The sequence below is a fragment of the Ictalurus furcatus genome, chromosome 1, assembly GCF_023375685.1.
Source record: "Ictalurus furcatus strain D&B chromosome 1, Billie_1.0, whole genome shotgun sequence".
NCBI lineage: Eukaryota > Metazoa > Chordata > Actinopteri > Siluriformes > Ictaluridae > Ictalurus > Ictalurus furcatus.
In genome coordinates, this window is record NC_071255.1 from 29,951,335 (window position 1) to 29,967,188 (window position 15,854).

The following is a 15,854-nucleotide window of genomic DNA, read 5'->3' on the forward strand; positions in this document are numbered from 1 at the left end:
CCAGAGGATCTGGACATTTTGTTAGGATACAATGCATCATGGTCTATCAAATACCCACAGATATTAAATGAAAACCTGACTGCCTCTGCCAGAAAGCTTCCAGCACGACAATGATCCAAAACATACATCAAAATCAACATAAAAATGGTTTACTGACCACAAAATCAAAGTCCTGCCATGACCATCCCAGTCCCCTGACTCGAAACCCATAGAAAACCTGTGGAGTGAATCAGAATAATTTTATTGATGACAGCTGTATGATAATTACTTTTGAACATGAGATTGGTTCATTCTAAACACAACCATGCCCCACTTATAAAAGGGCGTGCACACTTATTTTTTTTACATCACAAAAACCTGCCTCTTTAACAGGGGTGTGTAGACTTTTTATATCCATTGTAATAGTCAGGGGAATTCTAGAAAGCAAAAAAGCATAGAGTAGAAGAGACTAAACTAATATTTGGTGTGACCACCCATGAAATTTGTATTATTTTTTTAAGTTCACTTTTTGCAGATGTATAGTATGTTGTTCTAAGCATCTTTAAGTAATTTCTAGTTCTTCAGCAGATTTTGGCTCTCATTTGCTTCAATTTCCGGAAGTCCCAGAAGCCTCCATGATTTTATTTTCTCAATATGCCATTCATTACAAATCATTAATATGACTTCTGTGATGTTTGTGTTCACATTTAACCTCTGAAGTGTCTTAATGAATCTACCAACCGTGTTAAACAGTAAAACCTGAAATTAAATCAAGTAAACACCTGAGGTTCAGTGTGACACTGTTGAATCCATTAGACAGCGTCTTAAATCATTCGTAATCATGCAGCCTACGATCACATAAATTCCCTGTGACTGTGAAAAGCCATGTGAGTGTTTCTGTTCTCTGACTGTGTTTGCAGTGAGTCCACAAAGGCGTACAGTCAGTCCACACTGGAGTCCAGTGAGACCGGTGCAGACCGCGTGCCCAAGACGAGCGAGAGACATCGGCCCAAACTGTGTCGTCTGCAGGGGGTGGAGCTCCCATCTTCCTCCTCCTCTTCCTCCTCATCATCTGCAGAGAGTTCAGCCAGCGCTGCAGTCAGGTAGCACCTAAAAATCTCCACACTCAATACATTACGACTCAACACTCCAAAAATGTTTCTGAAGTATTTTTAATCACTATTCTAATGGATCCCATATGCTTCCATTTAAATCCACAACTCTGTGAGTAAAGACGGGAACAATCCCTGAATGTGAACGCTCTCTCGCTCTCTCTTTCTCTCTCTCTCTCTCTCTCTCTCTCTCTCTCTCTTTCACTGAGTAATCTGAACAAATACAGTACGGGGAAGTGGCTAAAATAAAGTGGCTTTAATTTCTTTAAAGTGCACCTATTATGGTTTTTCAAAGATTACCTTTCATGCAATGTTTTATATAGCTGTTTGTGAATGTAAAAAGTCTGCAAAGTTTCAAAAATCAAAGTGCACAACAAACGGAGTTATTGACTCCCAAAAGAAGGAACCGAATCTGAATACCTGAAACGAGTCATTAATAATTCCAGACTTACTTCCTGTACTAACCTACATAGGTTTGTAACCAAAAAAACCCGCCTCTGGTCTTCATCAGCTGCTCGCTGACAGCGGTAGACCAAAAACAACAGACTGGGACATCTGACCAATCAGAGCAGAGTATGCGCTCTGAAAGGAGGAGTTTAGAATGAATCATTTAGAACGGATCATTTAACGAGTCGTTTGTGACACTGAGGGGGGGAAAAAGGTCATGCTGCAATTTATATTATGAGCACATTAAAGTGTTTTTTGACCTTGGATGCATGTAAATCTATTGTATGAGACCTTTAAACAAAACTAGGCATGTTTCAAAACCATAATAGGTGCGCTTTAACACAAGATGCAGGTGAAACTGGGCTTTTTTTTGTTGTCTAAACGAGACACATTATGCTGTGGCTGGTTTCTGTTGCTCTGTGGTGACAGACAGGCAGGCAGTTTCCAAAGCTCTCTGATCCGTGTGAAATATAATGGAATATAATCTGTGGGATCAGAAGCATATGATTGATTTATTGATATATTAATTAAAGTTGCCTCTGTCGTGTTTAACTAAATGTAGATGGTCACCAGTATTTACAAAATGCTTCTCTCTAGTGTGTAAGTGTGTAATGCTCCACACAGTGGATACCTAATTGTCACATAATGGACACCTAATGGTAGACTTTTCTATTCACAAGCCTCTGATTGCTTACTGCTGTCGTCCTCTTTTCTCTTATGACAGTGAAAACACACAGTGCACGGCAATATGCTCTCGCCAAGGTACTGGTGATACCATCGAAGAGCAAAACAATGCTCGAGAAAGCCCTCACTGTGGTGATGGCTGGACCACCACACATCTGCCTGAGCTCTCGGCTATCCGGCGTTGTAGCAGTGAGGTGCAGACTCTCAAAGGAGGTTTAGCGTCAGAGTGGGACACTGCATTAGCATCCAAACAGACTACATGGCCACAGCTCAGTAGGTTCCCTTCTGAGGCAGATATTCCTCCCTCCTACAGCAAGGCCACAGGTCTGGACTCTGTGTGTGAGTCAGCAGCTCACGCTGAAGACAAAAAGCTCAGGATAAATGCACCAGACAACAGCACACTCCCCTCTCTGAGCCACGAGCTCACAGCCAGTGAACTGCTGCGCAACAGGTGAGAAAACCCACACTGTCAGTCCTTTAAACCCATGCTACACACAGTGGGGTTTGTGAAGCATAGCCAGGGGGTTCTCGATTTTTGTGTTTTGTTACAGAAATAATAACTCGTCATTATTCTGTTTATTATTGAATTCTTGCTGTTATTGACCTGTTTGATTATTCCAGTTGAATAGGTTTAATCCCAACCTCAAAAACAAATAGGCTGATAAATAAATGTAATGGCAACATTTATCTAAGGTAAGGCTCACAAAATAAATCTGTACTGAAGTGGGTCAGTGAAGTTTGTCTATATTAAACGTTCAAATGTGTCTCTGTGAGCACAAAGTTTCGAGAACCCCTGCTTTAACCGAATAAACATGAATAGATTCCAAAATTCTATTGATGGTGCTTGCTCTTGTACTGAATGTATTAACTGACTAATATTGTGATCAGTATCTAAATTATAATATCTACAATATCTAAATATCTAAATTATACAGTTATCCAATTATCAAAGGGGTCATACGTATAAAGAGCATACGTATTAGTATTCTTTAATAAATAAGATTAAACCCATTATCGCATTGCAGTAAATTCTGTATGGGGGGTGTCAGCTGTGTCTGCATATTTGGAACTCAAAACTAGCTCAAGAGTAACTAGCTAAATATTTAGCAGTGAAGTGTCTCAGAACATGAGTCAATAGAAGCTAATAATCATGCATATAATCATAAATGTAATATATAGTATATAGTAATAAAATGTAATTATTTAAATTTATCAACATTACTTTATTACCTTCACATTAAAACAGGTTAAATACTTACAGGTTACAAGGAGAAACACTAACACCTTCTAATGGAAATTGAAATTAACTAATAGCACACCAAAAGGGGCAGTGGTGGCTTGGCGGTTAAGGCTCTGTGTTACTGATTGGAAGGTTGGGGGTTCAAGCCCCACCACTGCCAAGCTGCCACTGTTGGGCCTTTGAGCAAGGCCCTTAACCCTCTCTGCTCCATGGGGCGCCATATCATGGCTGACCCTGCACTCTGACCCCAGCTTCCTGACAGGCTGGGGTATGCGAAGAAAACAATTTCACTGTGCTCTACTGTATATGTGACCAATAAAGACTCATTATGAATTATTGAGCAACTTATGTAAACGTCATAATGAAAAATATTTGAAAATTTACATATATTCAAAATATTTTACATTCTAAGACGTACTTCTGTGTTTTCCCTAACTTGTAAAACAAAAACAGCTGTTCGTAGTGAAATTTTGGACGCTATGTTATGTGCTGCACATTGATGCACTGGATCATGAGTACAGTGAATATGTAAGGGTAGGCTTTAACACCCTCTTGTGGATGTTTCATATCAAAACTGCAGAATACTTTAGAAGTAGCAGTGTATATTGTCTAGCAGTGTCAGTATGTGTGGTAAGGATAAAATAAACCATGATTATATGTTGCTTTATTCAGCTTCATCTGGTGAGTTTGGTCAAATGCTCTTTCCTACATTTCCTCATCTACAGTCTTTTACTATTGCTTCTGTTTCTCTCCAAAAGGATGTTTTATGATGAAGAGCTGGAGGAATCGGAGCGCTTCTACAGCTCCCAGCCACAGATCCTACAGCTGTGCTATGCTCTCTATAACATGCTGGTGGCCCACTCAGAGATGGTGTGTTACCTAGTCATTATTCTTAATCACATGGTCTCAGCCTCGGTGGCCACGCTGGTGCTGCCCATCCTCATCTTCCTGTGGGCCATGCTGTCTGTACCCCGGCCCAGCAAGCGCTTCTGGATGACCGCAATAGTCTACACAGAGGTACAGCAACAGTAACACCATCAACTCCATTAGAGCCATCTCTCTTTCAGCTTCAGTAACACCATCATCAATACCACTAACATCTGTTACAGCTTCAGTAACAATATAATCTGTTACAGATTATATTGTTATAATCTGCTTCAGTAACATAATAATTTATGTTACAGTTTCAGTATCACCATCAACTCCATTAGAGCTTCAGTAACACCATCATCTCTGTTACAGCTTCAGTAACACCATCATCTCTGTTACAGCTTCAGTAACACCATCATCTCTGTTACAGCTTCAGTATCACTGTCATCTCTGTTACAGCTTCAGTATCACCATCAACTCCATTAGAGCTTCAGTATCACCATCATCTCTGTTACAGCTTCAGTATCACCATCATCTCTGTTACAGCTTCAGTAACACCATCATCTCTGTTACAGCTTCAGTAACACCATCAACTCTGTTACAGCTTCAGTAACACCATCATTTCTGTTACAGCTTCAGTAATACTATCATCCCTGTTACAGCTCAGTAACGCCATAATCTCTGTTACAGCTTCAGTAACACCATCATTTCTGTTACAGCTTCAGTAACACCATCATTTCTGTTACAGCTTCAGTAACACCATCATCTCTGTTACAGCTTCAGTAACACCATCATTTCTGTTACAGCTTCAGTAATACTATCATCCCTGTTACAGCTCAGTAACGCCATCATCTCTGTTACAGTTTCACTAATACCATCATTTCTGTTACAGTTTCAGTAACACCATCATCTCTGTTACAGCTTCAGTAACACCATCATCTCTGTTACAGTTTCACTAATACCATCATCTCTGTTACAGCTTCAGTAACACCATCATCTCTGTTACAGTTTCACTAATACCATCATCTCTGTTACAGCTTCAGTAACACCATCATCTCTGTTATAGTTTCAGTAACACCATCATCTCTGTTATAGTTTCAGTAATACCATCAACTCCATTATAGCTTCAGTAACACTACCATCGATACCACTATCATCTGTTACAGTGTCCATAACATTATAATCTGTTATAGTTTTAACACTAAAACAGCTTCAGTAACACAATCATTTCTGTTACAGTTACACCATCACCTCTGTTACAGCTTCAGTTACACCAACATCTGCATCAGCAAGATTTTTTTATTTCACCAATCACTAAAATCACATTTGTTATTACATTTTTAATAAGATAACTGGTTACGATCAGTAAACTTCTACTTTTCCCATGAAGGTAACTTTTTTCCTTTCTTTTTTTTCCCACATCCAGGTCACCATAGTGATAAAATACTTCTTCCAGTTTGGTTTCTTCCCCTTCAATCAGAACATAGAGTTGGACAAGACCAAACCATTTCACCCTCCTAATATAATAGGAGTCGAGAAGAAAGAGGGATATGTCCATTATGACCTAGTCCAACTGCTGGCACTCTTCTTCCATCGCTCAATTCTTAAGGTAGCTTTTATATTTATGTTTACTGACCCTACGATTATGAAGTAAGTTCTATCTGGGTAGTTTTAAAATATCAGGCATCAGAGCTTTGACATCTCACCTGTAGTGTAATCCACATTCACACAGGTTATCTGTCTGCTTTTATTACACTGCACGTTTTATTTTTGTGAATTTATTTTCTAAAATGTTATATTTAACTTTTTATTGTTTTATTTTTGTTTAATTATTACATAGTTGTTCATATTAAGCCACATTAAGACCTTCATAGAATCTTTAATATATAATCAAGCAAAAATATAATTAAATAATAGCAATTTTCCAGCCATTTGGTTAATAGTAAAATTAGTAATACTTAACTATTTTTATATAAATATGTGAGATAATTTATTGCCTTCTTTTACTGTATTAAACTAGAAGGTGAATATTTATCTGTCACGTCTGTCACCTTTTCATCCAGGCTCATGATTGGTTGTTTATGGTAGAAAGCCCTAAAGACTTTTTCCCCCTAGTTTGCTTTTATACTGACTTGTCTTTAAAGTAATATGCTTTTGATTTTTAATTATTTCAGTGGAATACAGAATTTCAGTGTTTGTGTTATTATTTCCCAGCACATTCATTGATATGACCTGTGTAACCTCCACATAGAAGCTGATGTGTGTATTCATTGTACTCTTGAATCAGTGTCATGGTCTGTGGGATGAGGACGACAGGAGAGCAGAAGCTAAAAATGCACTGTACAGTCACCGAGACTCGGACAGCACAGAGAAACCCCCAGTCCGAAGGGAAAGGAGTTCGCTGACCCGCAACACTTTAATGGAGACTACACACGTCCGCATTACGAGAAAACTCTCAAACACACCCTCCACCATGCGCCGGCACAGTTCCAGTGCAGGATCTCACATCTCCCACAGATCAACACGCTCCGGAGGAGGTTAGCACACATTTTATTTATTTATTTATTTATTTTAAATAACTTTTATTTGAATAAAGACAGTACAGAAAACATGATTCCAGTCAAAAGCTGGAAAATATGTATTGCACATAGAGAGTATAGCATAAGCTAATTTGCATCTTGAGTCCCTAGAAAGGCTTTTCTATAAAACAAAACAAAACAAAAAGCTACTTAACATAAAATAAAGCTTATAGCTAATGTGGAATATCATTTATACATACATACAAATACATACCTAAATAACCTGTACCTATTTTAAGGATACTTCCAACCCTGGCAACATGAATATCTAATTAAACAAACATTTATTAAATTTAAATATGCGTACAGCTCTGGTTTATTTTAAGACTTTATATCACATACTGCTTTAAACTCATTTGGCAACATGTTCCAGAGTTAGGAGCCCTTTACAGAAAAGGCTCTTTGCCCTTGTGTAGTTCTACGGTAATCCATCATAGTGAAACCAAAACCAGCATGTGTTTACATTTTCTCTTTTATACTTATTATATGTTTCATTCCTTGTGTGTGTTCGTGTGTGTGTGTCCACAGGCAGTTCAGTCACGAGGTCGAGTGTGTCTCGAGCAGGCAGTGTGTTAGGGGTTCAGCAGAAGAGTCGCAAAGAGCTAATTTTGGAGAAATTCCGAGAGCAACTCATCAAAGCCAAGAAATTCACAGTCAAAATGTAAGTGTGCATCATATGTGTACTAGTTATTAGCTTCAGTCCAGCTCTTGATGTTCCACAATGCATTAACCTGCTCCATAAAAATGATTTAAATACATTTACATTTACAATTATTCATTTAGCGGATGCTTTTATCCAAAGCGACTTAGAAATGAGGAAATATAAGCAAAGCGATGAGTAGTGCTACAATACAAGATTTATATCGAGTTCTAGAGAAGCAAAGTGCACAGAGTAGAGGTGTAAGAGCCAGTGTAAGTTGGGTTTTTTTTTGTTTGGTTTTTTTAATAATGTGGGGTTGGCATGTTAGGGTTTAGTTACATGCACATGGAAGAGGTGGGTCTTTAGCTGTTTCTTGAAGGTGGTGACAGATTCTGCGGTCCGGATTGAGGTTGGAAGTTCATTCTACCAATGAGGAACAGTTAGTGTGAAGGTTCTGGAAAGGGACCTTGAGCCACGCTGAGTAGACACTACTAAGCGTCGGTCATTAATCGATCGCAGATTGTGTGAGGGAACGTAAACCTCAAGGAGAGTGTTGAGGTCATTTGTAATGTATTCCATGAAGCCTGTTAAGCATTTTCTGTAGCAACTCACTAGCACTAAATGCATTATTTCTGAAGCCAGGTACACTGAGGATGCAAAACATCCATAAAATGCTTGTTAAGAGTTTCACAATATCTTAAAAAATGCCTAAGCATCATGATTTGTTGTTATTAATCTTATTTATCACCACCACATACAGTAAATGATTGAATACTGATTTAAATGACATTTCTCCAACATGTGCATGATTTCAGAGCCCTGGATATCTTTGTTCCAATTCGCCAGTTCTTCTACAACCTGATCCACCCAGAATACAGCGCAGTGACAGATGTCTACGTGCTCATGTTCCTGGCTGATACCGTCGACTTCATCATCATCGTTTTTGGATTCTGGGCATTTGGGGTATGTTCAGCACTGATATTACCTCTGAAAACTTGAGTGTAATGTAGTAGCTCAGACACTGACTCACTGTATGTGAGAAGACATCAAGTTATGTTTGAATTGAATGCTTGCATAGACTAATGCCTTCTGACGTACATGTAACTTAGATATCCCATAATCCTGGGCAACAGCTGTGTATATATATATACACAGTACTGTGCAAAAGTTTGAGGCACATGCAATGAAATGCTGTAGAGCAAAGATGCCTTTAAAAATAATGAAATTAAATGTTTCTATATTTAAAAAAATACAGCAGAGAACAACAAACAATAATAAATGAAACAAAATCAATATTTGGTGGGACCAAAAAAAAGTAAAAATAGTAGTTCCCGGTACAATTAGTGCAGTTTTATGATGAAATGAGCTTTAAGTTTTATTGAGCATCTTGCAGAGCCAGTCACGGTTCTTCTGGAGACTTTGACCGTCGCACTCACTTCTTATTTTTGCAGCAAAACCCAGCAGCCTTCATTGTGTTGTTTTTTTGTCTGAAAAGTGTCTCTTACCACTTAATATGCTGCTTTCTTTACTGACATACAAACATTTTTCTGTAACCTTTCATTTTGTGCTGGAAAACTAATGTTTCGGAATCTAAAATGTTTTTATACTGACTCGATAATGTAGATGTACTAAAAAAAATAGGGTGTCTAAAACTTTTGCACAGTACTGTATATACTGAGAAATAGCTGCTGTTGTCACAGAATGTTCTATACAGTATATATCATATGTTCTCTTCACTGGTACTTTACTACATTTAGCCTAAACAAACATTTGGGGCTAATGACAATGTTATGCCTTTCAAAGCACACTACACACTTTTCCTTACAGGTATATTCGTAGCTTTAGAAACGCTGCCTTCTAAGACACTTGTGAGGCGAATTAGGTAGCCGGGCATAAAGGTAGCAACCTTCTGTTTCAGATGTTTTATGGTTGATTCACAATAATAAAAAAGTCACAATGCAAAACAAATATATGGTGAAAATTGAAGTTAGCCAAAAATGTTTTGAAGACTAGATGTTTTACTATGTTCAATAATAAATTGTCCTTCAATAAATTCTAATTCAAAAAATATATATTAATTTGTTGAATTATCAGTCTAACCCTTCCCCCGATAAACCGGAGTTACAAGGCCTGCACTTGCATTTTGTAAAATTACAGGCTCTTATATATTATGATGCAATTGCACACTAACTCAGCTTTTCCAATAAGATTATAATCAATAACCAGTAAGAAAATAAGAACTTTTTTTTTGCACTTTGACATTGGAGTCTGTGTGTTGAGAAAGCACACATTGTAGAAAGTCTAGCATGAATTGAAATCCTGTCTCTCTCCATGTCTTTATAGAAACACTCTGCTGCTGCAGACATCACATCATCTCTGTCAGAGGATCAGGTTCCTGAAGCGTTCCTCGTCATGGTCCTCATTCAGTTTGCGACTATGGTGGTGGACCGAGCGCTCTACCTGAGGAAGACTGTTATGGGGAAGGTCATCTTTCAGGTCATACTAGTGTTCGGTATCCACTTCTGGATGTTCTTCATACTTCCAGGAGTCACTGAGAGGTAAGTGCTTCCTGTCTACATACAGAATGGAACTTTTGACATAGTTTGAATTTATTATATCATAAATATAATTAGAATAAGTATCCTCAGTGCTTTAAGAGTTTTGTTCTGTTAGGCGTTTCAGTCAGAACATGGTGGCTCAGCTCTGGTACTTTGTGAAGTGCATCTACTTTGGTCTATCAGCGTACCAGATCCGCTGTGGCTACCCTACTCGTGTGCTGGGCAACTTCCTGACCAAAAGCTATAATTATGTCAACCTTTTCCTCTTCCAGGGGTGAGAACCATCAGCACACATCACTGCCTTGCCTTATAAATACTAAAGAGCAAATGTACCAATTACACACATTAATAAATTAGGCTGGACTGATGATTTTACAGCATGTGGAGAAATAATACAGCTGGAACTTGTCAGATTTGAGTGAAAATTAAATCAACTGTACTTCAAATTAATCAACATTTTGTGCCCATGTACTCTCTGCAGTGCTCAGTAAAGCATCGTGTCTGTGCGGGTTTCGCTTTCAGGTTCCGGTTGGTTCCGTTCCTGACTGAACTGCGGGCCGTGATGGACTGGGTTTGGACAGACACTACTCTGAGTCTCTCTAGCTGGATCTGTGTGGAGGACATTTACGCACACATCTTTGTGCTCAAATGCTGGAGGGAATCAGAGAAAGTGAGCAATGTTCATTTACATTTTACAGCATGTACGCATTTAGTAAAGTGTCACATTAACTCAGTAAAAAGGAGGAGATAATATACATGGATGATGCTGTTGGTCTTTTAACGCAATATGTGTGAGCATGCTTTTATACTGTATCTCAGTGGAGACTGAACGTCTCAAAAGCATAGGAATATTTCCTTTGGGAAATATTGTTTGTCTAGTCCCCACCAGGAAAACCCCGCAATGATAGTAAGACAAATGTGTGTATGTGTGATTTATCAGAGGTATCCTCAGCCACGTGGGCAAAAGAAGAAGAAGGTGGTTAAGTATGGGATGGGTGGTATGATCGTCATGTTACTCATCTGCATCGTCTGGTTCCCGCTCCTCTTCATGTCTCTGGTCAAATCGGTGGCCGGCGTAGTCAACAAACCTCTGGATGTGTCTGTCACGATCACACTGGGAGGATTTCAGGTGCATCATCGCATTGGTTTTATGTTAATTATTATATCTATTTATGCAGGGGTTGTGTGCAGAAAAACAACAACATTCATTTCAAATGAGAATACATGCTTTTCCACCACAGTTTGCTACTAGTTGATAGATTTCCATCTCGGCACTTGTAAGTATTCACCCCTTGAACTTTTTTTCCACTTTTTGTAGTGTTACAACGTTTCATTGCAATGGACTTCATTGGGATTATATGCCATGAATATACACAAAATAGCCTATTATATGTATTCATTATTAAGTGTGAGGGGAAAAGTGTGTGATATGTGAAATGTGCATATGTATTGACCCCTGTTGGTGCAAAACAAAGTACTTTTTAAATGTTACATTAGTTCTGGTGTCATCAGAAGTCACATCGTTAGTTGAACGGAGTCTACCTGTGTGCAATGGAAGTATCACATGCTCTTACTATAACTACACTTGTGCTTCGAAGACCCCAGAGCATCATGAAGACCAAGGAGCTAATCAAGCATGTCCAGGACAAATTTCTGGAAAAATATAAATCAGTGCTTAGTTACAAAAGATATTCTGAAGTTTAAACATCAAGCCGAACACCATTAAATTTGTTGTTAAAAATTGACAGAATATGTCAGGTCGTAACAATATGAAAATGTGAAAAAGTTCAAATGGGGGTGAATACTAATGTGAGGTGCTGTGGAAAACAAACAAACAAATAAATAAATAAATAAGGTGAGACAAGATTCTGCAAAATCAAATATAATACTGGGTTCAACTCAACTAGGAGAAGTTGGAAGTGAGCATTTCAGTTTGTGTGCATTAACAGGACTGACGTTATTACCGTGTGTCTTGCAGCCGATCTTCACAATGAGTGCTCAGCAAAATCAACTGAAGGACATCACCGAAGTGGAATTCCTAGAGTTTATGAATTCCTACAACTATATTCCGGTAAGTTTGCACAGTAAACACATAGCATGTACAAAACTACATCGTATTCACATCATGTACAATGCAAGAAATCCCATTTTTCCAGAGTGCAATGCAATTTTTGGAGGCATACACTGCAGAGGATGTGACAGTAGCTGAATTAGAGGGAAGTTCCAACTCTCTCTGGACCATCAGCCCACCCAGCAGGAAGAACCTCATGGAAGTACTGAACAAAGAGGACCAGTTTCCTGTCACCATGTCCTGGACTGTACAGAGGTAATGAACACATCATAAAATACAGGGTATGCAAAGGTAGAAAATGAGAAACACGATAATATTGCTGCTTGACAGTGAAGAATATAAAAGGTGGACTTTTGTTGTTTTTAGAATATATAAAGGTTTTTTCTGTGTCTTTTAGGAATCTTAGTCTTGGGGCTAAGGCTGAAATTGCCATGGACAAGCATGTTACATATCTGGATATGAATACAAGACAAGAGTTAATAGATTTGCTGAATGGAACAAGGAACCAAGCTGTGTGAGTAAAACTGCTGTATTGAATTGAATCAGTAATTCCAGTGAAGGACATAAAGGCATAAAGCTGTGTTCTGTTTCATGTTGTTTACAGAGTTATTAAACAGGTCTTCCCCTGTTTCATTCGAGCACCCAGCGACTCAAATGCAAAACCTATAGAACAGCTTTATAAAGGTAATGTAGGAATCTAAAGAGCATTTTATTTGCTGATTATTGGGATACACTATAATGGAAACCTAAAGGCAGTCATGTTCAAAAATAAATGAATAAATAAAACAAACAAAATACTTAACTTTATACCACAGCACAATTGCATTCACGATTCTGATTGGTCAGAAAGTGTTGATTAATTTTCTATAAGTTAACAGCTTTGTCAGTAGTACCAGCTGTAAGACAAATCACAGGTTTATATTAATTTTCTCGGTCAATATTAATAACCACACAAGGACTTGTATGGAAAATGCTTCACATAATCTATGACTAATAAAACAGGTTTTAAAAATAAAATAATTTTTTAAAAAAGTGTTATTTAACAAATAAATAAAAACATTTAATCTGATATGGTCCTGTGAGTTTATGTAACATTTATGGAAGGAATTTTCTGTGTCCCTTTTTTTTGTTTGTTTGGTTTTTTTTGTTAACTTCAAGAGAATGAATGACTGGTTATACCTATATAATGTATATATAATGTTTATATAATGTGTATATATATATATATATATATATATATATATATATATATATATATATATATATATATATATATATATATATAGCTATAATGTAAGAGATAACAGGGACTAACTTGCTTCAGAAGTTTCACAACATTGAAATGGAAATAATAAATAAAATATACAGTGGTGCTTGAAAGTTTTTGAACCCTTTAGAATTTTCTAAATTTCTGCATAAATATGACTTAAAACATCATCAGATGCCGTAAAATTAGATAAAGAGAACCCAATTAAGCAAATGAGACAAAAAATATTATATTTGGTCACTTACTTATTGAGGAAAATGATCCAATATTACTTATCTGTAAGTGGAAAACGTATGAGAATCTTTGTTTTCAGTATCTGGTGTGACCCCCTTTTTGGAGGAATTTTAGCCCATTCTTCAGTACAGAACAGCTTCAACTCTGGGATGTTGGTGGATTTCCTCACAAGAACTGCTTGCTTTAGGTCCTTCCACAACATTTCTATTGGATTAAGGCCAGGACTTTGACTTGGCCATTCCAAAACATTAACTTTATTCTTCTTTAACCATTCTTTGATAGAACAACTAGCATGCTTAAGGTTGTTGTCTTGCTGCATGACCCACCTTCTCTTGCAGTTCAGTTCATGGACAAATGTCCTGACCTTTTCATTTAGAATTCACAGGTATAATTAAGAATTGATTGTTCCATCAATGATGGCAAAGCGTCCTGGTCCAGATGCAGCAAAACAGGTCCAAACAATGATTCAACCACAAGCATGTTTCACAGATGGGAGGGATAACACTTTTCATTAAACCAAAAGTTCTATTTTGGTCTCATCCGTCAACAAAACATTTTTCCAACAGCCTTCTGGCTTGTCCATGTGAGCTTTAGCAAACTGCAGAACAGCAGACATGTTCTTTTTGGAGAGCAGTAGCTTTCTCCTTGCAACTCTGCCATACACACCATTGTTGTTCAGTGTTCTCCTGATGGTGGACTCATGAACATTAACATTAACCAATGTGAGAGAGGCCTTTAGTTGCTTAGAAGTTACCCTGGGTTCCTTTGTGACCTTGTGGACTATTACACATCTTGCTCTAGGAGTGATCTTTGTTGGTCGACCACTCCTGGTGAGGGTAACAATGGTCTTAAATTTCCTCCATTTGTACACAATCTGTCTTACTGTAGATTGGCGGAGTCCAAACTCTTTAGAGATGGTTTTGTAACCTTTTCCAGCCTGATGAGCATTAACAACTCTTTTTCTGAGGTCCTCAGAAATCTCCTTTGTTCATGCCATGATACACTTCCACAAACATGTGTTGTGAAGATCAAACTTTGATAGATCCCTGTTCTTTAAATAAAACAGGGCGCTCAATCACACCTGATTGTCATCCCATTGATTGAAAACACCTGACTTTCACCTTCAAATCTTAACTGCTAATCCTAGAAGTTCACATACTTTTGCCACTCACAGATATGTAATATGTAATACTTAATAAATAAGTGACCAAGTATAATATTTTTGTTTAATTGGGTTCTCTCTGTCTAATTTGTGAAAATCAGATGATGTTTTAGGTCACGTTTATGCAGAAATGTAGAAAATTCTAAAGGGTTCACAAACTTTCAAGCACCACCATATGAGTAATTCTTTAGTTAACAAAATATATAATCACTGGCCAATTGCTGAAGTATAAGAGGAATTACACTGTGGGACATGCTGTTATTGGGCCGCATCAAACCACCCCATTGTTGATTCTTTTCCTATAACAGCATGCTCCATTACCTTGTATTCCTTACTTACAGCCTGAACAGAAATCTACAACCCAATACACATGCTGAGGCACTTCTGTGTTTACTTATAGCTACTGTAACAACACTGGGAACTCATAACTAGAAATTTGTATCTCTAAAATGTAGTCTTATCTCAAAAAGAACCAATTGTATTTTTACAAATACCATTTGATTAAGGCTGTGTTCTAGAGAAATACATTTACTGTCCTTAAGCTCCTATTATAACCATGTTTCTAATAAACAGTTTTTTTTTTTTTTCTCAGTACAAAGAAATGTACTGAATGTTGAAATTCTTGTCAGTGGTAATCAGATATACGTTACAGATGTGGTACATAGAGATCAGTTTGAAAATGTTGCCGTATTCCTTTAATGATGTTTATGCACATGGCATTTGTGAAAAGATCAACCAGAACCAGTTCTGTTCCTTAATGTAGACGGTGACTATAAGGACATCCTGTTGGACCTAGAGCGCACCAATAACAGCAGTGGTGAGATTCAGGAATGGTGGATCGTGGACCAGCCATCTGCAGAGAAGATCTACATCAGATCTGGAGCGAAGGCAGAGAGGATAGGGGAGGCTGGACTGCAGCTGTATGTCTTCAATGATAAAGTTAGTCCTCCCAGCCTGGGCTTCCTCGCTGGCTACGGGTAAGTTCAGTCGATCTTATAATAGACATATACT

At 37.8% G+C, this 15,854-nt stretch overlaps 1 protein-coding gene across 4 annotated transcripts in view; it reads left to right on the forward strand.

The window, feature by feature from the left end:
• The window catches only part of LOC128614479 (piezo-type mechanosensitive ion channel component 2), a 140,011-nt gene that overhangs the window by 122,114 nt on the left and 2,043 nt on the right, over positions 1-15,854 (forward strand). For all 4 annotated transcript variants that reach the window (XM_053635814.1, XM_053635786.1, XM_053635804.1 and 1 more), the window contains 16 exons: positions 900-1,082; positions 2,263-2,673; positions 4,221-4,479; positions 5,759-5,941; positions 6,620-6,869; positions 7,440-7,572; positions 8,367-8,514; positions 9,895-10,109; positions 10,225-10,383; positions 10,632-10,779; positions 11,050-11,238; positions 12,088-12,180; positions 12,266-12,435; positions 12,578-12,694; positions 12,785-12,864; positions 15,607-15,820. In XM_053635814.1, the coding sequence (XP_053491789.1) occupies positions 900-1,082; positions 2,263-2,673; positions 4,221-4,479; positions 5,759-5,941; positions 6,620-6,869; positions 7,440-7,572; positions 8,367-8,514; positions 9,895-10,109; positions 10,225-10,383; positions 10,632-10,779; positions 11,050-11,238; positions 12,088-12,180; positions 12,266-12,435; positions 12,578-12,694; positions 12,785-12,864; positions 15,607-15,820 (2,952 nt within the window). The remainder of the gene's footprint in view (positions 1-899; positions 1,083-2,262; positions 2,674-4,220; positions 4,480-5,758; positions 5,942-6,619; positions 6,870-7,439; positions 7,573-8,366; positions 8,515-9,894; positions 10,110-10,224; positions 10,384-10,631; positions 10,780-11,049; positions 11,239-12,087; positions 12,181-12,265; positions 12,436-12,577; positions 12,695-12,784; positions 12,865-15,606; positions 15,821-15,854) is intronic.